Genomic DNA, 25,083 nt, shown 5'->3' with positions numbered 1-25,083 from the left:
TGAATGGCCTCTATGTGTGCCATAATGACTCTGTTTATTACAATATTTCAACTTTTGTAATGTGTTTAATATCCAAACATATGCTTGCTTTTGTGCAGGAGAGTGATCTACTGACATTTAATATTTCTGTGCACCATTCCTGGTGGAGTGAACATGGTCCAGGCTGTGTTAGAAGAGAGATGCCAACCACCTATGTGAAAAGCTTGGATGGCCATTCCTATATCTCTGTGATGGGTTGTATTATTGATTACCAATATATCGAGGTTATTCACAGCTCCTCTCAAATATTGTTGGCAGTAAGTATGACACGGATGACTGTAACACAGTCAGATATTCACATATTGTATTTTGCTGCTAAGTAACATCATAAAATCTCTGTCTTCCCTCTGAACAATCTGGAAAGGGTGTTTTTCAAGGCAGACAGAACATTATCAAATTACAGATAAATATCAAGAATTCTGTTCACCTTCCAAGTTGTCCATTGCTATACGGAGCCCTATGAGGAACAAATTAAATAATATGTCTTGTACTTCTATATGTCATATTAGTGAATCTAATTGATTATATTTTTATTATAATTATGTCATTATAAAAATTCTAATTCATAACTTTTACAGCAATGGTCACGGTTTCTTACATCAATTTTAGTGTGTTCTCTCTGGTTGTGTAGGATTATTAATGAGATTGCACTGTAATCATAACTATCTGTTTACTGAACAAGTGTTTTCATTAGTGAAATGAGCAGAAATAGATTATTCTTTATTTACTTAGTGACATTCACTGACGTTTTGAACTGTGCACATTTACTTGTCAGTTATGTCAGTTTACATTACCACCTGCCTTACCTTTGATGTATTTGTACTTAACAGAGAACATTAGTTAAAATGTTAGCAAAACACTTCTGTTAGACAGTAAATATTACTATTTTCTAATGGGTCAGTTTCCCCATCTTCACAAAAATACTATAAAAATGAAGTGGTTGTAAATCATAGGATTTCAAACTGGGGGAACACAATCTGTATTTTCTGACTACTTGGCACATTTCCCAAGGGAAAGATGAATTTCCATATGAATGCCTACAGTACAAATTAGGATTTTTAAAAGGAATTTTAAGCTCCCTAAAGTGTTATGTGAAAAAATACATAAACCAAAAGTTGCATTTTTTTTTTAAAAGTACACTAAATAGAACACAAAGAAGGAACCCAAAAATTTGAAAACACAATATTCTCTGAAAACCTAGCCAACACAGCACAACTTTAAGAGCGAAAAAATTCAAAGGCCAGAAGGGTCTTCCATCGCAATCATTTTTTGGAGTTGCCTGCACAGTTCCCAGGCAGTCCTTGGGAAATCACAAACCTACTCCATTTAAACAGTTTTTGGAGGATTAATGAGGCACTTGTCTACTCACAGTTAATGAGAACTTTCAAAGTCAACAGTGCAGCTCAGTCTGAAAATATTGAGCAGGCCAAATTGATGCAGAGTAGACCTGTGTGTCCAATTTTAACTCCTTCCTAGCAGCAATTGACAGCTTTGCAATGAGTAGAGGACATCAGAAAATGTACCCTAAATTTCTTAACCAAAGTGGCCAAAAATCAATCATTCATCTCATTGGTGGCAATGAGACCCTGCTGTATGCAAATACACCACATAGCCTCACTGTTATTCCTATTACAAAATCAAGGCTATTGTTCTAGTTTGCGACAATAGGAGATGATTCCCTATAGGAAAAGGAGACCAGGAATTAGCTTGAAATCTACTTTAATTGAAATTTTGATGTATTTATCAACTTTGATTAAAACTCTCTAAGTTAAATTGGTAAACCCCTGAAAATGGTACATGATTAACCTTGGGCCTGTTCATTGTGTTGCAGGCACCACGTTAATTTCATGCTGCATGCTGTTTTACATGATCAGTGTGCAGCCAGCGTTACCAAAGCTGTTCATTGACTCGATATCGTGCGTGGCTCGTGCTACTTAAAGGCAGCCTGCATCTTTTAAAGGGGGGGGGGGGGGGTTGAATTGTTGCTTCAAAAATTGGTGGGTGTCCTTTGTGAACTGAATCTGTGCTGTAATATATTGCAGGGTGGCTGAACATGTGAGAGAGCGTGCACCACTGTTTTCTGATAATGCACTGAAGGCCAGGGTGCAAGACATGGAGAGCAGGAGAGGCATCCTGTATCAGCAAGGGGGCTCAGACCCTTGAGATGTAAGCATAGAAGGCAGTGGGACGTTTAGCGGCAAAGGTCAATGCCATCAGTGTAGCTTCAAGAACAAGTATGCTGAGTAGGAAGAAGTTTAATATTTTGCCATGAGTTGTCAAAGTGAGTGAGAGAGTGAGTTCAAACTTTAAATGGCATACCGTACCAGGCTATTGATCTGCTGCTCAATTCACTACATCCCCATCACTCACCTACCAACAATCGCTATCAATCAGCACTCAAACCTGAAATTCATATGGTTTACTTCACCATCACACTCTTATCCTTAATGCAAGCCTTGCACCCACAACTCGCACACACTAGTAGCTATTCAACTGTGACAGCCATATCACCCAAACATATTGCAGGACACTTTCTTGCAGGAGAAGGTAGTGTATAACAGGAGCCAGAAGGAAAGGAATGAAAGAGGACAAGCCTGCAGGTTTAAACATTCCCATGGAGGAGACAGTGCTGGCCATCATGGAAAGGGCCATTGCTGAGGCTGAGGCCACTGGCTGTGTTGGAGGGATCGATGTTAACAGTCTCGGTATACCTTCTCCTTTCTTGCCAAAGCTCCCTCATCCCACAATCTCTTCTGACTGACAAGCTGCAGATTGTGTAAACACACACTTCTTACTTTCTCCTCCGTCCTCACCATAATCTAGTCCTTGTCCCTTTTTCATTTCAGATACTCAAGACTGCAACCTTTCCAGGCAGTGGAGGAAGAGAAAGAAAACAAGGGATATGAAGAGACACTGTCATTCCACCTTTCACTCACAGCTACCAGATCAGAGATTGACACTGTGCAGATTTTAGACGCTAGGATAGAGGAGGGAAATGCACTGGGCACAAGTCCATAGAAGCCATGGTAGGGGAAAAGGATAGCGCAGGTGCCAGCTTGCTGGAGAGCATGATGGCACACTGATTGTGTTGCAGAGAAGTGAGATGAGGACTTCTATGGCCCAGGCCACAGAAAAGGGCTGCTGGGTATACAAGCCAAATGCTTAGTGCACTGGAAAATCTGCCAGAAAGCTTGCGCACAATGTCAAGGAGCATGGAGGAGTCCAGCACCAACCTGGCACAGCGTTTTGCACAGACCTTGGAGCTCATCTTTCCTCTATCAGCATACCTATGGAACCCACCATGATGCAGCGTATGATGGCTGATGTCACAGTTTCCATCAAAGGTCAAACTACTGCCTTGCAAGCTCAGACTGCTACCATCATGGCATTAGCCAATTTGTTTCCAGCTTGTTACATTTCCCTGGATCCCATGGGCTGTTATTATTTTACCCAGCCTGCCATGTAGGACGTTGTCAAAAGCCTTGCTAAAATCCATATAGACCACATCAGCTGCACTATCCTCATCAATCCTCCTTGTTACTTCTTCAAAAAATTCAATCAAGTTCGTCAGACAAGATCTTCCTTTTAACAAATCCATGCTGACTATCCTTGATTAATCAGTGCCCTTCGAAGTGACAGTTTATCCTGTCTCTCAGAATTGATTCCAATAATTTGCCCACTACTGAGGTTAGACTGACTGGCCTGTAATTATTCAGTCTATTCCTTGCTCCCTTTTTAAACAAAGTTAGTAGTCCTTCAGTCCTCCGGCACCACACCTGCATCCAGTGAGGATTGGAAAATGGTGGTCATACCCTCCGCTATTTCCTCCCGGGCTCCTTTTAACAGCCTGGGTCGAGTACATTTCATTCGACCCTGGTGATTTATCCACTTTCAAGGATGCTAATCCTATCAGTACTTCAGCTGTCCCTATGCTTATCAGATTCAATACTTCACACTCCTCTCCCTTAACTACAATATCTGCATCGGTCCCCTCTTTTGTGAAGACAGGTGCAAAGTATTCATTAAGAACCATACCAACATTTTCTGCCCCTACACATAGGTTACCTTTTTGGTCTTTTATGGGACCTACTCTTCCCTTAGTTATCCTCTTAATCTTAGTGTATTGATAAAACATCTTTGGATTCACCTTGATTTTACTTGCCAATATTCTTTCATGACCTCTCTTTGTTTTCCTAATTTCCTTTATGATTTCACCCCACCACTTTCTATACTCCTATTGGCTTTCTGTAGTATTGAGTCCTCGGTGTCGGACATAAGCTTTCCTTTTCTGTCTTATCTTACCCTGTAAGCTCCTTGACATCCATAGGGCTGTGGATTTGACCTTTCCACCCTTTTTCTTTGTGGGAACATGTTTACTCTGAACCCCTTGAATCTCACTTTGAAATGCCTCCCACTTCTCTGACATTGATTTATCTTCAAGTAGCTGTTTCCAGTCCACTTTCACAAAATCATTCCTCAGCTTAGGAAAATTGGCCTTGCCCCAATTGAGAACTCTAACTCCTGTTCCATCCTTGTCCTTTTCCGTAATTATGTTAAAACTGACTGAATTATGATCACTACCACCAAAATGCTTTCCCACTGCCAGTCCTTCCACCTGCCCAGTTTCTTTTCCTAAAATTGAGTCCAAAACAGCGCCCTCTCTTGTTGGACTTGCCACATACTGGCCAAAAAATTTCTCCTGCATGCACCTCAAGAATTCTGCTCCCTCAATTCCTTTCACACTAAAACTATCCCAGTTAATATTGGGGTAGTTAAAATCCCCTATTACTGCCCTATTGCTTTTCAACTTCTCAGAGATTTGCCTACATATCAGCTCTTGAATCTCCCTCTGACTGTTTGAGGTTTTATAGTACACTCCCAGCTATATAATTACCCCTTTTTTGTTCCTTAGCTCAATCCATATGGCCTCATTTGATGAACCTTCTAACATATCATCCCTCCTCAAAACTGTAATTATGTCTTTGACCAAAATTGCCACTTCCCTTCCTTTTTTATCCGTCTCTCTATTGCATCTGAAAAGCCTATATCCAGTAATGTTGAGATGCCATTGCTGACCCTCCTCAAGCCATGTTTTTGTAATAGCTATGGCAGGACCAATTGAAACAGTAATATATATCACCCAACCAACCAGTGCACAGGAGGAGCCACTGGCTATGAAGAATAAAAGAACAGGCCTGGAGATGTTCGGTGTATAGATTTGAAGAAGACAAAGGGAGAGACAAGAGAAGAGGAGTCATGAGCCATCTGGGCCACTAGAGCTAGTGGAGAGTAAAGGCCATCTGGACTAGGATATCGACAGCCTCGGATTTGTTGAGTATGGCTTTTACCTTTAATATATCGTCCTGATATCACAATATCAGGTGTCTCCTTGCCCAAATTCCTATTGTTTGGTCCAAGAACAAATTATAAGTAAAATTCTAAATCTTACATCTCTTCCTTCATATCCTCATGCACTTCTTCCTCCTCCTTGTGCTCCTGCTCCTCAGTTTCTTGCCTGGTACATGATGGCAAGGGCTGTTGCCTCATAATGTCCAGGTTGTGCAGCATGCAGCATATTGTCACAAATCTTGCCAATGGCAGGGAAGGTGGTGGATGGCCCTCCTGCACAGAGCCCAATTGAGCCACTTAAGGGCCCAATCAAGGGCCTCTTCCTACATCTGCTGGCACATTACTGGCGGCGAGGGGTGGTGATGGGGGCTCTGCCATGTGGTGAGACCACTAGGTAAACCTTGGTGGCCTCCAGGCTGGCTCCAGGAGGAGGCCCTCCTTTTCAGATACTCTTGGGCCCATGGAGGAGCCCCCTGGCAGCAATGGCCGCCCCTGCGGCAACGGTGCCACCTGTCTTCAACCCCAACCCTTACGGGAGCCTTGCTGATTGGACAGACCCCAATTACCAGGTTGTGAGGGCAGATGCCCATCGATGTGTCCTCTTCCTCCATGTGCAGCCCCAGCAGTGGCCACCACTACCAGTGGCGCTGCTGAGACTGCTAAGCTGTCTGCTTTCTGATTGGCTGGAATCTTTTGGGGACAGGTGGCTATTCATAGTAGGGACAGCTGCCCAATTGGCTGCCATCGACAAGATCCAGCTCCAGATCCTGCAGACCACTGAAGGGGGGTCACCCGCCCTGCTTTCAGGCCCGATGGTGGGACCTCTGCTACCAGCACTAAATTCAGCCCTGTGATTCTTCCAGTGGAAATTATACTTTTTAAAATGTATACTTTCACGGAATGTGGGCATTGCTGGCTAGGCCAGTATTTATTGCCCATCCTTAATTGCCCTTGAGAATGTGGTGATGAGTCGCCTTCTTGAACGGCTGCAGTCCTTAGGTAGCAAGGTACACCTACAGTGCTGTTTGGAAGGGAGTTCCAGGATTTTGACCCAACAACAGTGAAGGAATGGTGATATAGTTCCAAGTCAGGATCGTGTATGACTTGGAGGGGAACTTGCAGGTGGTGATGTTCCCATGCATCTGCTGCCCTTGTCCTTCTAGGTAGTAGAGGTCAAGGTTTTGGAAGGTGCTCTCTAAGGAGCCTTGGTGATTTGATGCAGTGCACCTTGTATATGGTACACACTGCTGCCACTGTGCACGGTGGTGGAGGAAGTGAATGTTGAAGGTGGTGGATGGGGCATCAATCCAGCAGGCTCTTTGTCCTGGATGGTGTCGAGCTGTTTGAGTGTTGTTGGAGCTGTACTTATTCAAGCAAATGGAGAGTATTCCATCACACTCCTGACTTGTGCCTTGTAGATGGTGGACAGGCTTAGGGAAGTCAGGAGGTGAGTTATTCACTGCAGAATTCCCAGCCTCTGACCTGCTCTTGTAGCCACAGTACTTATATGGCTGGTCCAGTTTAATTTCTGGTCAATGGTAACCCCCAGGATGTTGATAGTGGGGGATTCAGCGATGGTAATGCATTGAATGTTAAGGGGAGATGGTTAGATTCTCTCTTGCTAGAGTTCGTCATTACCTGGCAATTGTGTGGCATAAATGTTACTTGCCACTTATCAGCCCAAGCCTGAATGTTGTCCAGGTCTTGTTGCATATGGACACGGACGACTTCATTATCTGAGGAGTCACAAACGGTGCTGAACATTGTGCAATCATCAGCGAACATCCCCACTTCTGACCTTATGATGGAGGGAAGGTCATTGATGAATCAGCTGAAGATGGTTGGGCTTGGGACACTACCATGAGGAACTCCTGCAGTGATGTCCTGGGACTGAGATGAATGACCTCCAACATCCATAATCATCTTCCTTTGTGCTAGGTATGATTCCAACCAGCGGAAAATTTTCTTCCTGATTCCTATTGACTCTAGTTTTGCTAGGGCTCCTTGATGCAGTACTCGGTCAAATGCTGCCTTGATGTTAAGGGCAGTCACTCTCACCTCACCTTTGGAATTCAGCTCTTTTGTCCACGTTTGGACCAAGGCTGTAATGAGGTCAGGAGCTGAGTGGCCGTGGCGGAGCACAAACTCAGCGTCACTGAGCAGGTTATTTTGAGTAAGAGCCGCTTGATAGCGCCTTTGACAGCACCTTCCTTCACTTTGCTGATGATCGAGAGTAGACTGATGGGGCGGTAATTGGCCGGGTTGGATTTGTCTTACTTTTTGTGCACATGACATACCTGGGCAATTTTCCACATTGCCGGGTAGATGCCAGTGTTGCAGCTGTACTGGAACAGCTTGGCTATGGGTGCAGCCAGTTTTGGAGCACAAGTCTTCAGTACTGTTGCCAGAATGTTGTCAGCGCCCATAACCTTTGCAGTATCCAGTGCCTTCAGCTGTTTCTTGATATCACGTGGAGTGAATCGGATTGGTTGAAGACTGGCATCTGTGATGCTGAGGACCTCAGGAGGACGCCGAGATGGATCATCCACTCAGCACTTTTGGCTGATGATGGATGAAAATGCTTTAGTAATATAAAAGCAAAATACTGCAGATGCTGGAAATCTGAAATAAAAATAAAAAGTGCTGGAAAATACTCAGCAGATTTGGCAGCATCTGTGGAGAGAGAAGCTAAGTTATCATTTCAGGTCAGTGACCTTTCATCAGAAAATGCTGACCAGCAAATGCTTTAGCCTTGTCTTTTGCACTGATGTGCTGGGCTCTCCCATCATTGTGGATAGGGATATTTGTGGAGCCTCCTCCTCCTCTTAGTTGTTTAATTGTCCACCACCATTCACGACTGGATGTGACAGGATTGCAGAGCTTGGATCTGATCCGTTAGATGTGGGATCACTTAGCTCTGCCTATCGCATACTGCTTCCGCTCTTTGGCATGTATTTAGTCCTGTTTTGTAATTCACTAGGTTGACAACTCATTATGGTATGCCTGGTGCTGCTCTTGGCCTGTCCTCCTGTGCTCGTCATTGAACCAAGGTTGATCCCCTGGCTTGCTGGTAATGGTAGAGTGGGGGATATGCTGGGCCATGAGGTTACAGATTGTAGTTCAACACAATTCTGCTGATGGCCCACAGCGACTCATGGATGCCCAGTTTTGAGTTGCTAGATCTGTTAGAAATCTATCCCATTTAAGCATGGTGCAACACTACACGATGGAGGGTGTCGCCAATGTGGAGACGGGATTTCCACAAGGCCTGTGTGTGCGGTTGTCACTTCTACCTATACTGCCATGCTCAGACGCATCTGCGGCAGGCAGATTGGTGAGGACGAGGTCAAGTAGGTTTTTCTTTCTTGTTGGCACCCTCACCACTTGCTGCAGACCCAGTCTAGCAGCTCTGTCCTTTAGGAGTCGGCCAACCTGGACAGTAGTGGTGCTACCAAGTCACTCTTGATGATGCGTATTGAGGTCCCCCACCCAGAGTACATTCTGTGCCCTTGTCACCCTCAGTGCTTCTTCCAAATAGGTTCAACTTGGAGGCGTACTGATTCATCAGCCGAGGTGAGGGACGGTAGGTGGTAATCAGCAGGAGGTTTCCATGCCCATGTTTGACCTGATGCCATGAGACTTCATGGGGTCCGGAGTCAATGTTGAGGACTCTCAGGACAACTCCTCCACCCCCCCCCCCCACCTCCGATTGTATACCACTGTGCTGCCACATCTGGTGGGTCTATCCTGTTGGTGGGACAGGACATACTCAGGGATGGTGATGGTGGTGTCTGGGACATTGATTTCGTGAGTATGACTATGTCAGGCTGTTGCATGACTAGTCTGTGGGATAGCTCTCCTAATTTGGGAACAAGCCCCCAGATGTTAGTAAGGAGAACTTTGCAGGGTTGACAGGGCTGCGTGAGCCGTTGTCATTTCAGGTGCCTAGGTGGATGCCGGGTGGTCCATCTGATTTCATTCCTTTTGTTAGACTTTTCTCCTGCAGTTTGGTACCACTGAGTGGCTTGCTAGGTCATTTCAGAGGGCATTTAAGAGTCAACCACATTGCTGTGGGTCTGGAGTCAAATGTAGGCCAGACCAGGAAAGGACCACAGATTTCATTCCCTCAAGGACATTAGTGAACCAGATGGGTTTTTAGAACAATCAACAATGGTTTCATGGTCACCATTACTGAGTCTAGCTTTTTTTTTTAAATTCCAGATTTATTAATTGAATTTAAATTTCACCAGCTGCCATGGTGAGATTTGAACCCATGACCCAGAGCATTATCCTGGGCCTCTTGATTACTAGTCCAGCAACATTACCACCACGCCACTGCCTCCCTTGCAAAAAAATAGTACTATCATTAAGAATCGCCATCTACTATGTAGCCTGAATCCAGATGTACCTTCCAACCCAGCAGAAGGCTGAGCCCATTCAGCCAACATGGTATGATGAAGGCTCAATACCATGTCTGTCACTGAGCGTTACCCAGAGTCATGGTGGAGCAAGGCAGAACCAGCTGCATCATTGAATTTTATGTTTTTACAATAAGATTTAGAGAATTTAAAACAGTAACTTAATAACAACTTGCATTTATATAGCACTCTTTACATACAAGAAGATGTCTAGGAATAATGATACCTATCATTCACCTTTAATTTTAAAAGCATGTAGCTCTTTTAACTTAAGTTGGAAATCTGACTCCGAATATTTGTTTTGTGTTAATATTTGGGAGTTTAATATTCTGGATAAATTTTATTAACAGCATTCATTGTGGAAAATAGGTCTTTTTTGCCATTGATCTCATTTTTGGGCAAACACTTCCAACTAATTTATGTGTAGCTCTTTTTCTTCAGCATCCACAGATCTATGCCAACTGTTTTTGGCCTGCCTGGCCCTCTTTTGATAGTAATTCTTTGACATAATGTTGGATTATATTCAAGCCATTCTCAAGGACCAGTATCTCAGACCAAAAACCTGGTTTTCTGACACAATCTAATAATCATTTCAAAAGTTGGACACTGGACTATAATAAAATGGAACATAAAACAGCAGTAGGCCATTTAGCCCCTCATACTAGTTCCAGCATTCAATTAGATCATGGCTTAACTCCATTTATTTTCCTTGGTTCCATATCTTTTAATAATCTTATCAAACAAAAATCTATCAGCCTGTGGAGAGAGTTCCAGATTTTCAGTACCTTCTGCATGAAGAAATACTTCCTGAATGGCCTAACTCTAAATTTAAGGTTATGCCCCCTTGTTTCAAAGTCCTCGTTCAGAGGATATTGTTTTTGTCTATCTATGCTATCATATCCTTGAATCATCTTAAACACTTCAATTAAATCACCTCTTAATCTTCTATACTCAAAGGAATACAAGCCTAGTCTATGCAACACATCCTCATAATTTAACCCTGCAAGCCCAGGTATCATTCTGGTGAATCTGTGCTACACCCCTTCCAAGGCTAAAATATCCTTCATGAGGTGTAGTGCCCTGAACTGAACATAGTACTCCAGATACGATCTAAGCAGAGCTCTATACAACTGTTGCAAAACTTCCACCCATTTGTATTCCAGCCTCCTTGAGATGAAGGCTAACATTCCATTTGCCTTTTTTGTACCTGTCCACTAGTATTTAGTGATTTTTGTACATGGACCCATAAACCCCTCTGCTCCTCCATGCATTAAATGTCCTAAATTGTATCTAATCAGAGACTTTTCAAGTCCAGGCGTTTAAACGTAAGTTTCAAATAATTGACATAAAAGGCAGATTTTCTTGCTGTAGCGCATAGGATATGGGCACAATGTTACGAAAATCTACCCCAGATTATTTTTTAGGGTAGTAGTTGATTTTGCCATTATTATGGGGGCACAAAGAATCCTTACATCTGGAAACCCCCCCCCCCCCCCCACCTCAGGTCGGAATATCTGAAGGGACCAAGCAGCATGGCAAGGAATGCCTGAGAAAGTAGATTCTACCTTATTTTTGAGCTTACCAAACAGATCTTTGGGCCTGGAGACAGTCTTGCAGCTGGATGCCTCTACATCTGGTGCCTCTCGTCCTTTTTCCAGTGCAAGATCTTGTCAGCGGGCAGGCCTACATGTAGGGTATGACTGGGCCATGCAAATGACCAGGCCCACCAAAGTCTAGCACTGAAGCCTGGACAGGCACATTGCACTTCAGGCGTGCTGCGTCAGTCCAATCCCTTGTCAAATTGGGGAGCATATGTTAGGATGGAAGCTTTGTAACCACTTTCAATTCCATGAAAGTGCAGTTTTCCTTCTGTGGAATTGAGTTCATAGTAACTGAAGGCAGCTACTGCCAGCTGTTGGACTGTAAGCTGAGTAGCTTAGTTATTATGGAGAATGCATTATAAGTTATAGATGTTTGAAACATAGAGAATGTCTGAAGAATGCTACCTTGCTAATGATATATTAAGGTGAAATCTGGAGGAAAATCCTAGCCAGCAGTTGGGTAAGCATATCGAATAAAGCCCAGTTGTCAATTTGAAAGAATGAAAGTATTTTGACAGTATAACCAGGGATGGCTCTTAAAATTTGTCTCATCTGATTTATACTGTGACAAACATTACACTGAAGTGTTTTTCCTGCTTTTTCATTTGTCTCTGCTGGAGCCACTAACTCCTGCTGATGTATAGTTCCAACATTGCCAGCAGGCCATCAGCATTTTGCCCAAATGGCCACTCTTCATGATTGAATCTACACAGGGAACACCGGGAGACTATTTAAGTGTCGAGGCTATCCACCGGATGGTGTTCCACCCACCACCCTCCTCCCAGCCTAGGATTCCCATGCAGGCCAGTTGTAGTTCCTCCCACTGGCTTGATTAACTTCAACTAATTTAGCACAAACAATGGATTGAATGAGGCCTTCTCAGCAACATCACCATTTGCCAGCTGGGAGTCTCGACATATTGCTGAGTCAAGGAAGCTACTCCTTTGGGTCTACTCTGGCATTACTCCACACTTGAGTAATGTGTAAGAAATCACTTTGAAAACTGTAATGTTGGCAAGGATGTGGCCTTGGTCAGTATGGATCACAAGCCAACCACTCAGGGTATTTACCCATTGCGCATTTGAAGTTTTCCATTGATAATTAAAATTAAAATTCAAGAGCAAGGTTTATATAACACTCATCACACCAACCAATACCTTGTAAAATAGAACTAATAGTACATTTGAAGAATATGTAAGGATTATTAATCAAATGGTATCAGATGAAACAATTTTTTTACAGAGTTACACTAGAGAATTGAGTTAGAGATTTACTCGTTAATGTTTAAGTTTTGAAGCTGTCAAACTAGCTCATCTTTGAACCATCTTACCTAACTGAGTCCAAACTGCAACAAGAACAGAGAACAATGCTGAATACATACTCTTACTTGCCAGTCATCAAGGATGAAGTTCGAAACAGTGATGCATTAACTAACATTACTCGAACATCAGGCTGGATTTTCTGGAAAGGCCTGAGGTCCCACCGCCGGGACCAGAAGCGGGAGCCATTGCTGCACAGGCGGGAGATGTGTTAACGTCTGCAATTCTGTAGCAACTGGTCAGTTAACTACTGGGAGGTGAAGGGGCCGTCCACTCAGGCAGCGCGGACGGCATGAGTACATGCCACTAGAAGCGCTGGTGTCATATTTAATGGGCTGCCAGCACTCTGTCAAATCGATAGGTGGCACGTGTTGGAGCCCTACGGAACAAGACAACACGAGGAATGGCTGAAGGACGATCCAGGGTGGTCCCATGGTTTACTGTTGCGTCCCTGTAGGAGAACCTGCAGACTGCTCAGGCAAGGAGGGACATCCTGGTCCCCTGGGACAGGACGAGGAGACCCACCCACCAGACGAAGCAGCCTGAACAGAGATCGCAGAGAAGGTTAGCAGCCATGGGGTCATCCCTCAAGCCTGACTTCAGTGCCGCAAGAGGGTTAATGACCTCATGCGATCCGCCAAAGTGAGTGCACCACATGTTGTTTACATTACAGCCTTACATGTGATTAGGTGTGCATGTAATATTGGTAGAAAAGGCATTCACACCCAGTCACTGGCAATAGCCAGGCAGCAGCATTGCCTGTCAGAGGCATGTCAGCCTCTCTGTTGACTCCTGTACTGCCACTTCTGAGTGGCCGCACGCAGGAGGCATTCCTGTGACACCATCATGGACAGTCAGTCTGCCACCAGCACAGGCATTGTGCATGTCTTTGGTGGGTGACTAACAATAGACATTTCTGCACTTGCAGGTGAAGACAGCACATAATGCGAAGGAAAGGGCCATGACGGAAAGCGGTGTCCTTTTCCACACCATCCTGACTCCGTTGGAAGAAGAGATTCTGGAGCCCCGAGGCCAGCATGCAGCCCGGTCTGTAGCTGATGGTGAGACAGGTGTGGAGAGCTGAGTGAGTGAGTGCCCTAATGGATGGGCACAAGAGAGCACCACTGGTCACATGGAGCTACACAGTAGGTGTGCTGCGAAGGATGTGATGGAATGCGCATCACCCCTCTAATCACACTTCTCTCTCACGCAGGTCAAAGACAAGAGCAGCTAGCTGATGTGGACTGGGGGACAGCGTTCACCTCTTAGGAGGAGGAGGAGGGAACCACAGAGGGTGTACCATCACATCTTTCCCCGTACCCTCCACCAGCACAGACACTCTCACGTTGGTGGGTGTCCATTTGCCTGTAGATTCGAGATCACAATCTGGTGACCACAGCACAGACGTGCCCAAGCAGCTGACAGAGGTTGTGACAGCTGAGGCCACTCACACTCAGAGGACATTGGGAGGGCACGACGATATTGAGCTTCAGGCTGATGATATGCCTCTGGAGTCATCAACAAGGTGGCAAATGCTGGACCTGCAGCATGTGATGCATGAGCATCTGGCAGAGCTTCCAGAGGCTATGTTCACCCAAGCACGGGCAATGGAGGAGTCCATCCAGGCCATAAGTGTTGCCAGGTCTCTGACATTTGCACGCTTGGCTTCCTCCAAGGAGAGAGTGGCAACCCTCTTGGAGAGCCACATCCAGCAGACAAAGTGGATGCCAGAGATGTGCAAAGACCTGCATGCCATCGCCACCTCCGTGAGCTCTGTGGTGCAATGGCTGGGCAAGAGGAGGGGCAAGGCGCCTGAACTCATCACTTGGTCCTCAGACTCCTCAGGTGAGGGAAACGTATGCCCTGAAAGGGTAGAGGAGTGGCATCTGGGACATGGACAGCAACTTCTCAGCCCCTTTGTCAACGACACTAGCACCTCACGTAGCCACAATGACAGACGTGGCTCATGCAATTGTGCAGGAGGCCCTCAATATCCAGGCCTCAGGCAGCCAGAGGATGACCACCAAGGTCATTGAAAGACACAGGGCATCAAGGTCAGCAGCCTGCCTCCACCTCAGCTGACAGTGCAGGGGGAGCACCACATAGGAGCACATGTAAATGATATAAGAAGAATATGCAGCTGCACTTGGGATTCATGGGTTTATTTTTTTGTTAATGTGTACTATATTGCAATCTTTGTGCTTTCCAGTAAATGTGGAATGTTTCAAGGCAAGAGGAATCCAAAATCCCTTGTAAAATAGGAGTTAATTGCCTGTTAAACAGACTTAATTACCTTCCTGCCACGTTTCAGAGCCAGGTCCTCCAGCCAGCCCCCCTGTCCTGTGGAATACCTGGTTGTGACATAAAGACGTTGGGCTTCCCTCCCAATGCCTTTCATCGCAATATTACGACTCCTCCCACCTTCTAGCCTGTCACTAGAGGGATGGTAAAATCCAGCCCGGACACAACTGATACCAAACCAAAAAGATCAGTAAGCACCAAGAATTAAAATAAGTACTTGATTCCTAAGCGTATCATTGTATCTCAGCCTCAATGAGTTTTTAATCTGCTGACATTATTGAGTGTTCAGGATTGCAGAACAGCTTAACAAGGTGATGTTTGCATTTTTAAAATCACAGGCAACCAAACTTTGGCTAGTTCTCTGATATATGACCTCTTGATTTTAGTAGGCAGGCTGTTATAGCATGATCTTTCTCTGGGATGTTTGGCAGCCCCTTTGGGGATACCCTTGGCAAGTTGCAACCCATATTGTCATCTTTCTCTGATCATCTTCATAGCCTAGCTTAACTAAGCTTGCATGTATGTTATTGTTGTGCTATAAATTGTTACTTTACTATATGAATTCAGAAATTTAAGCTGTTAACTAACAGATGTGATAAACTTTGGAAGTTTTATTAAGTTTAATTAAATTATTCATATTCCAAGTTTTACTCAACTCTTCCGCTTTGCTTTTTGCAGAATTCTGTGAGTAAGCGTCCCTTCTGTTATGGGATGTGGGTGCCACTGGCAAAGCCAGCATCTATTGCTCATGCCTAATTGCCCCTGAGAAAGGGTTGGTCTCCTGGCTTAATAGTAATGATCAGTTGAGGGATATGCCGGGCCATGAGATTACAGATTGCGGTTGATTACCATTCTGCTGCTTCTGATAGCCCACAGCGCCTCATGGGTGCCCAGTTTTGAGCTGCTAGATCTGTTCTGAATCTATCCCATTTAGCACGGTGGTAGTGCCACACAACATGATGGAGGCTGTCCTCCGTATGAAGCCAGGACGTCATTCCCACGAGGACTGCTACCAATAGACAGATGCATCTGCAACAGGTAGGTTGCTGAGTACAAGGACAAGTAGGTTTTTCCCTCTTGTTGGTTCTCTCACCACCTGCCACAGGCCCAGTCTGGCAGATATGTCCTTCTGGATTTGACCAGTAGTGGTGCTAGACATTGAAGTGCCCCACCAAGAGTACATTCTGTGCCCTTGTCACCCGCTTCCAAGTGGTGCTCAACATGGAGGAATATTGATTCATCAGCTGAGAGAGGGCGCTAGGTGGTAATTAGCAGGAGGTTTCCTTGCTCATTTTTGACCTGATGCCATGAGACTTCATGGGGTCTGGAGTCAATGCTGAGGGCTCCCAGGGCTTCGCCCTCACAACTGTATACCACTGTGCTGCCCGGATTGGTGATGGATGAGTCTGGAACATTCGCTGTAGGGTATGATTTGGTGAGTATGACTATGTCAGGCTGTTGCTTTACTAGTCTGTGGGACAGCTCTCCTACTTTTGACACAAGCCCCCTGATGTGAATGATGAGGACTTTGTAGGGTCGACTGGGAAGGGTGTGACTTTGTCCTATCCAGTGCCTAGGTCAATGCCAGGTGATCTGTCCTGTTTGACTCAACTGGTGGCTTGTTAAGCCATTTCAGAGGGCGTCCAAGAGTGCACCACATTACTGTGGGTCTGGAGTCACATGTAGGCCAGACAGGATAAGGATGGCAGATTTTCTTCCCTAAAGGACATTAGTGAACCAGATAGGTATTTATGAAAATCCAGTAGTTTCATGGCCACCTTTACTGCCACTAGCTTTTTAATTCCAGATTTAATTAATTAATTGAATTTATATTCCCCAGCTGCCATTGTGGGATTTGAACTCACATCTCCAGAACATTAGTCTGGGCCTCTGGATTACTATCCTATAACAGTACTACTATACTATAATTCCCGTGCTCCCATTACTGTTACCGATCATCAGCACTTGTATGTTCTCAACATCAATTCAACCTAGTTGGCTAAAGGCAGTTTAGCACTCCTGCAGACTTTTATTGCGAGGCTCACAAAGACAAACGTACACTTTCACAGATCTGTTCTCCCTTCCCTAAGAATCTGACCTGGATCTGTCATATTGGACCGGATTTTAACTTACCTGACCCACTGGGAGTAGAATTTAGTTGTGACTTTACCGATAGGCTCCCTGGCTGGAAACCAGCCTGATTGTCAGTCTTGGCTTCTAGTCAGATGGGGAGCAGTCCAGAGGAGGCCGCAGGATCAGGGGATGTGGTTTTGTGGACTGATTTGTGGGGAGAGGGATCTGTCCTGGGGTGGAAGGGTCTGGATTGGAGACCTGGGTGAACTTGGAGGTCGGATGCCTCAGTGAGGGTGGAGCGGGTGATGGAGAGGAGATCGAAAGGCACAGGGGTGGTCCAGTCGTGGAGGGGATGTTGAGGCAGGCACACTGGATCCAGCAGCTAGGTGGAAAGGCACGTAACCCCTGGATCCAACCAACAGTCCTCATCTGGGTTTCGCTTCCGGCCATCCACAGTTAAATTCAAAATGGTGAATACAAATGAGGCTGATCGCCTCATTATAATATTTAAACTGCAACCCATCTCCGTGGAGTGGATTGGTCACCTGCACCGCCCTCTCCCCCAACCTGTCCCCTTCCCGCTTCCAGTAAAACCTGAAGAGGGCAAGTTGGGGTCAGGATTCAGATTTTTAACACTTCAATCTCCTGCTCGACCAAACCTGCCCATATTTGGGGTTAAACTTATTTCCATTGAGTTTTATAACCCTCTTGTTTATATGCTTAATCAAGAATACCTGTGATGACCTATTGGGAGACTAGCTTGCTGCCACCAACCACTCCTCACGGACCTAGTATCTCAAAATACCAAGAGTGGATGTACACTTCATCATAACTGCTTCAAATGTCCTTTACAACTTTTTAAAAAATTTTAACAAGATAAAGCAGTTTTGAGAGAGAATTTCAGAAGGCTGGATGATTGATTGGCATCTGAACTTAGAACGTAAGAAATAGGAGTAGGCCATACAGCCCACTCAGTGATGCCATTGATTCCCTAGCCAGCGGAAAAGCCCCTGGGAAGGACAGCATTACCCCTGAAATAATCAAGAGTGCCAAGCCTGCTATACTCTCAGCACTACATGAACTGCTATGCCTGTGCTGGGACGAGGGAGCAGTACCCCAGGACATGCGCGATGCCAACATCATCACCCTCTATAAAAACAAAGGTGACCGCGGTGACTGCAACAACTACCGTGGAATCTCCCTGCTCAGCATAGTGGGGAAAGTCTTTGCTCGAGTCGCTCTGAACAGGCTCCAGAAGCTGGCCGAGCGCGTCTACCCTGAGGCACAGTGTGGCTTTCGTGCAGAGAGATCGACTATTGACATGCTGTTCTCCCTTCGTCAGATACAGGAGAAATGCCGTGAACAACAGATGCCCCTCTACATTGCTTTCATTGATCTCACCAAAGCCTTTGACCTCGTCAGCAGACGTGGTCTCTTCAGACTACTAGAAAAGATCGGATGTCCACCAAAGCTACTAAGTATCATCACCTCATTCCATGACAATATGAAAGGCACAATTCAACATGGTGGCTCCTCATCAGAGCCCTTTCCTATCCTGAGTGGTGTGAAACAGGGCTGTGTTCTCGCACCCACACTTTTTGGGATTTTCTTCTCCCTGCTGCTTTCACATGCGTTCAAATCCTCTGAAGAAGGAATTTTCCTCCACACAAGATCAGGGGGCAGGTTGTTCAACCTTGCCCGTCTAAGAGCGAAGTCCAAAGTACGGAAAGTCCTCATCAGAGAACTCCTCTTTGCTGACGATGCTGCTTTAACATCTCACACTGAAGAATGCCTGCAGAGTCTCATCGACAGGTTTGCGTCTACCTGCAATGAATTTGGCCTAACCATCAGCCTCAAGAAAACGAACATCATGGGGCAGGATGTCAGAAATGCTCCATCCATCAATATTGGCGACCACGCTCTGGAAGTGGTTCAAGAGTTCACCTACCTAGGCTCAACTATCACCAGTAAGCTGTCTCTAGATGCAGAAATCAACAAGCGCATGGGTAAGGCTTCCACTGCTATGTTCAGACTGGCCAAGAGAGTGTGGGAAAATGGCGCACTGACACGGAACACAAAAGTCCGAGTGTATCAGGCCTGTGTCCTCAGTACCTTGCTCTACGGCAGCGAGGCCTGGACAACGTATGCCAGCCAAGAGCGACGTCTCAATTCATTCCATCTTCGCTGCCTTCGGAGAATACTTGGCATCAGGTGGCAGGACTATATCTCCAACACAGAAGTCCTTGAAGCGGCCAACATCCCCAGCTTATACACACTACTGAGTCAGCGGCGCTTGAGATGGCTTGGCCATGTGAGCCGCATGGAAGATGGCAGGATCCCCAAAGACACATTGTACAGCGAGCTCGCCACTGGTATCAGACCCACCGGCCGTCCATGTCTCCGTTATAAAGACGTCTGCAAACGCGACATGAAATCGTGTGACATTGATCACAAGTCGTGGGAGTCAGTTGCCAGCATTCGCCAGAGCTGGCGGGCAGCCATAAAGACAGGGCTAAATTGTGGCGAGTCGAAGAGACTTAGTAGTTGGCAGGAAAAAAGACAGAGGCGCAAGGGGAGAGCCAACTGTGCAACAGCCCCAACAAACAAATTTCTCTGCAGCACCTGTGGAAGAGCCTGTCACTCCAGAATTGGCCTTTATAGCCACTCCAGGCGCTGCTTCACAAACCACTGACCACCTCCAGGCGCGTATCCATTGTCTCTCGAGATAAGGAGGCCCAAAAGAAAGAAAGAAAGAATACAGCCCACTGAGCCTGCTCCACTATTCAAAAAGATCAGGGCTGAACTTCTATATCAATTTCATTTTTCTACCCTATCCCCATATCCCTTGATTCCCTGAGTGCCCAAAAATCTATCAATCTCAGTCTTGGATATACTCATCGACTGAGCATCCACAGCCCTTTGGGGTAGAAAATTCTAGAGATTCACAACCCGCTGAGTGAAGAAATTTCTTTTAATTTCAGTCTGAAAAGGCCAACTCCTTATCATGAGATTATGGCCCCTAGTTCTAGATTATATAGTGAGGGGAAACAGCCTCTCAGCATCTGCCCTATCAAGCCCTCTAAGAATTTTACACCTTTCAATGAGATTATTTCTCATTCTTCTTAGTTCCAGAGTGTATAGGCTCAGTCTGCTCAATTTCTCCTCATGGGACTGCCCCATCATCCTAGGAATCAATCTAGTGAACCCGGTCTCAGGCAAGTCCTTATCCTTCCTTCGGTCCAAAATTGTGCATAGTGCTCCAGGCATGGTCTCATCAAAGCCCAATATAATTGTAGCAAGATTTCCTTACTTTTATATTCTAATTCCCTTGCAATAAAAGCTAATATACCAGTTACCTTCCTAATTGCTTGCTGTACCTGCATGTTAACGTTTTGTCATTCATGTACAAGGACACCCAATCCCTCTGAATACCAACATTTACTAGTATCTCACCTTTTCAAAATTATTCTGCTTTTCTATTCTTCCTACCAAAGTGTATAATTTCACACCTCACTTGATTATGCTCCATCTGCTATCTTTTTGCCTAAGTAGTCTATTTCCTTATGCAGCCTCTTTGTGCTCTCCTCACAGCTTACTTTCACCACCTAACTTTGTATTGTTGAATGGAAAGAGTGGGAAGTAAGTAACTATCCAGAACCAGACAAACTGGGTAAACTGCCTCAACAGGAATTAGTGGACACACTGGGCTGGATTGTCCTTTGCTCAAATATAACAGCAGAACATGTAGGAAAATCAGAAGGGGAGATCTATGGCTGCATCCTTACCAGCTCCATTCTCAGTTGCCCTCCCTCCTCTGCCACAAGAAAGTAAATCCACCTCACCACATGTAAATGACATTAGGGAGATGGGACATGGGATCTTGCCGAATTTCACTCTCCACCCATTCTGTTGCTGCCACCACTGACCTAAGAAAGCACAGTACGGCTAGTGCAAGACAGAAGGTTCACTGCACTCACTTTTGGAGCAACAGGGCTCAGTTGTGTGGGGACATGATCTTCTACAGCCTCAACCACACACCAGGTGAATTGTTCAATTCAGTCCAAAGCCCAAACAAAATTTTGTAAACAGTTTTCAATCTTTTCATCCCCCTTAAATTTGGGCTCCTGTCTTTCTGTCCCACTGCTGAGGTGTGCTCTCTCTCTTGCTAGTCAGGATCTTGCCATGAGTTTCCCTGCATAACTAGTGGCCCATAACCTGGGAAAATGGGACAGTGAGCAAATGTCCCAAGCTGACTTTCCTATGATAACAAACCTGTTCCGGAGGAACATTCTGGCCCTATTGTGTTTAGCCTACTATGTGACCTTTGGTGGTGAAATGTCTGTTTCCCATAATGGATTTTGTAGAAGTGTGTAGAAGTGTACAGTATGCAATGGATCACTGAATTGCTGTGTATGCCTTGAGTATTTAATTGGCAGTTGCATGGTAGACCTGGAAAAGTTACTCTACATTGAAAATAAGGTATCTGGGGAATCTTTGGTAACATACAATGTTGTAGAGCCCGTGTGTAATTATTTAGTTACATTCTATGATAAATTGTGTCTGCTAATTTACAACTCTTAAATGCACTTGTTTATACAAATTGTTTAGACAGAACCAGGAACATTGAACCAATGGTGAGATAGCATGCTCAATACTGGTATCTGATTGTATGATGCATTCACTGACTTTGTGTATAATTTTATATCTAACTATAAAATTAAAAAGCAAAGAAAGGCTTGCATTTATGTAGTGCCTTTCACAACCACCGGACATCTCAAAGTGCCTTACAGCCAATGAAGTACTTTTGAAGTGTAGTCATTGTTGTAATGTAGGAAACATGGCAGCCAGTTTGCGCACAGCAAACTCTCACAGACAGATAATGACCAGATAATCTGTCTTTGTAATGTCGACTGAAGGATAAATATTGGCCAGAAAACAAAAAGGTGGATTATAGAGTCATGAGAAAATAATTTTTTATCAATTTATTCTGTAAGGCAGCTTAACAAGACAAGAAAAATTTCAGTGCTCATTTGTAACTTACATGCATTGATTTTTCATTTTTCAGCTATACACAATCAATTACTTTTTTCATACAAATACACAACATTTGACTTAAAGCTATCATTAATGTAGTCAATTCCCCCAAAAAGGGCTTGGTGTCTTTTTTTGAGCAGGTTTTCACGTAGGTATAATTCTTTCGCTATATAGTTCCGAAAGCTTCTCTCATTGTGGTCACACAGGAGTCATACAAAATGCAGCAGACATTTGTCTGCAGCATAGGAATTTGTGGCAGGGCAAGTACCCACCCTCAGTGCTTATTGTGCTGATTTCCTGCCTGATTGCCTGCTGGCATTGTACATAATGTGACTTAATTTCAAACTCAAATATGATGAAAATCAGCTGGGAAATTCCTGTTTTCCTTAGGCACAATGCTATGAAAAGCCTTCTATGGCAACAATGACCATCAACACCATAGTAAATAGGTCAATGCTGATCACCTAGGCAACAGTCACAATACTTTCATTTTAAGGCAGTCAGTGGTGCCGGGCTTATTTGAAGCAAAGGTAGACTACAAGGATGACTCCTTAGAGACTAAGGCTACTCTTTTCCTTTCTGATTAACAATGGGCTGAATTTTCGCTATGGAGGTGAGAACCGGGAGCCAGGTTTGTTTTTGGTCAGAAACTTGCCTCCAGGGGGAAACTGATTAAAGTTAAGAATTTCGAGCGGGGAAGTCCTTAATTGATATGGAGATGGGTTTCCTGTCCACTTAGAGCCAGTAGGGGCAGGAATGGAGGTGGTTCAGATGAAGTGTGGGACGGATTTAGACTCCCCACTGCAGCAGGTTGCTGGTTGTCCTAAGGGAGAAATCTGCTGATTGTGCCAAAACCTTCCACTTCACCAGTGGGAAGCGAGATGTTACAGGAGAACCAGAGGCCAGATACCCAGCACAAGGCTGCCCCTCGCTTTATCGATGCCAACCTGGATCTAATGTTGGAGGCTGAGAGAGAGAGGAGGGAGGTCCTCTTCCCGGACGGTGGTGGGGGAGGCAACCTTGTCCTGCAGCAGGGACACCTCTCTGTTCATCGTCATCTCCCTTTACCTCCTCTTCCTTCTCCTTTCTCATCTCTTGCTCCTGCTCTTCCCGTGATGAGCTGTCTTCTTCCAGGGCTTCACCGTCCTCAAGGTCCACATCTCTCTGGAGGCCACGTTATGGAGAGCGCAGCAAACCACCACAATGATGGAGACTCTTGCTGGAGGGTATTGGAGGGTACCACCCGACCAGTCCAGGCATCGGAACTGCATCTTCAGAAGTCCGAGGGCCTGCTGAATGGTTGTCCTGCTGAGCAGGTGGCATTAGTTGTAGTGTCTCTGTTACTCTGTCTGGAGCTCCCAGAGAGGGATCACTAATCACCATCTCTTCAAGGGATCTCCCTTGTCCCCTAGGATCCATCCAAGTTCTTTGGGGGTTGGAGTAAATATCTGGGGTAGTCTGGACTGCTGGAGGATGAAGGAGTCATGGCAGCTGCCAGGAAAGTGACTGCACACATAGAGGAAACTCTTGTTGTAGTCGCAGATCAGTTGGGCTTTGAAGGAGAGAAGGCCCTTCCTGTTGATGGATCTTACTGTCCGGTCGCTGGGTGCCTTGTTGGCCACATGGGTTCAATCAATGATGCCCTGTATCTGGGGGAATCCAGCAATGGAGGCGAAACCCAATGCCCGCTGTACCTGCGAGGCCAGGTCTGTTGTGAAATGAATGTACTGTGCAGCTCTGGCAAAGAGGGCGTCAGTGGCCTGCGAGATGTAGTGGTATGCAACCACTTGCGAGATACCACTAAGGTCTGCAGCTGATCACTTGAAGGAGCCAAAAGTGAAGATGTTCAAGTCCAAAGCGATTTTGACGGTTACTGGCAGGGCATGGCGAGTAGTGCTGCGAAGTGTGAGGTCTTCAGCGAAGAGAACACAGATACCTGTGACCATCTGCCTGGAGAGTCACAGTCTCCTGTAGCACTGGGTCTCGGTCATCTCTAGATAACTGTCTTTCAGTAGATCCTAGGTTGAAGGTATGGCCTCCATTGCCTTCCTTTCCTCTCCCTTGTCATCCTGCTGCTCAAGGTTCTGCCTTTCCTGCAGAGGGTGTTGCCCCTCATTGCCACTGGGCCCAAAATCTGACAGTTGAGCCCCCGTTGCCAGCTGCAGCTTTCCTTCTAGGAAGGCGGCCTCCCAATTGTCCTTGGCAGCCTTGCCCTCTGTTCTTCTGCCCCCACGATGCCAGGGGATGGGGTGCCAACCCCATTCAGTGATCAGGTGGATTGCCCACTTCCCCTGCCAGCTGTGCATTGCCAAGTCCCTCTTTGCCCCGCTGACCCTCTTATGGGGCTGGGCTGATGACCTAGGGTGGCCGTGACTGACTCCCCACTTTTTACCTGCCTTCCCTCAGCTGATCTGTTTCTGAAGGCATGTGTAACCGGTGCATCCCTTTAAAAGTTTCAACATCCAAACTTGACAAGCTCTTAACAAGCTTTTAAACTGCTTTAATTGACCTCAATTGGGAGCAGAACAGGATTGGTGTAGTGGGTAACATATTAGCATGGATAGAAGATTGGTCGGCTGGCAGAAAATAGAGCATGTGCATAAATAGGTCCTTTTCTGATTGGCAGGATTTGACAAGTGGAATCCCGCAGAGGTCTGTGCTGGGGCCTCAACCTATTACGATTTATATCAATGACTTAGATGAGGGAAGCGATGGCATGGTAGATAAATTTGCAAATGACACAAAGATGGGCGGGGAAGTATGTTGTGAAGATGGCATAAAGAACTTGCAGACCGATATGGATAGCTTGTGTGAGTGGGCAAAAATCTAGTAAATGGAGTATAATGTGGGAAAATGTGAAGTTGTTCACTTTGGCAGGAAGAATAAAAAAGCAGAGTATTACTTAAACAGAGAATGACTGCAGAACTCTGAGGTGCAGAGGGATCAAGG

General features: G+C 45.4%; 1 protein-coding gene across 6 annotated transcripts in view; it reads left to right on the top strand.

The window, feature by feature from the left end:
- LOC137378165 (sodium/potassium-transporting ATPase subunit beta-1-interacting protein 3-like) overlaps nucleotides 1-25,083 on the top strand; it is a 253,365-nt gene that overhangs the window by 183,235 nt on the left and 45,047 nt on the right. For all 6 annotated transcript variants that reach the window (XM_068048306.1, XM_068048307.1, XM_068048311.1 and 3 more), the window contains exon 4: nucleotides 99-296. In XM_068048306.1, the coding sequence (XP_067904407.1) occupies nucleotides 99-296 (198 nt within the window). The remainder of the gene's footprint in view (nucleotides 1-98; nucleotides 297-25,083) is intronic.

The sequence above is a fragment of the Heterodontus francisci genome, chromosome 16 (assembly GCF_036365525.1).
Source record: "Heterodontus francisci isolate sHetFra1 chromosome 16, sHetFra1.hap1, whole genome shotgun sequence".
Lineage (NCBI taxonomy): Eukaryota > Metazoa > Chordata > Chondrichthyes > Heterodontiformes > Heterodontidae > Heterodontus > Heterodontus francisci.
Note: the sequence above shows the minus strand (reverse complement) of the source record. Positions and strands in the feature narration are given on the sequence as shown.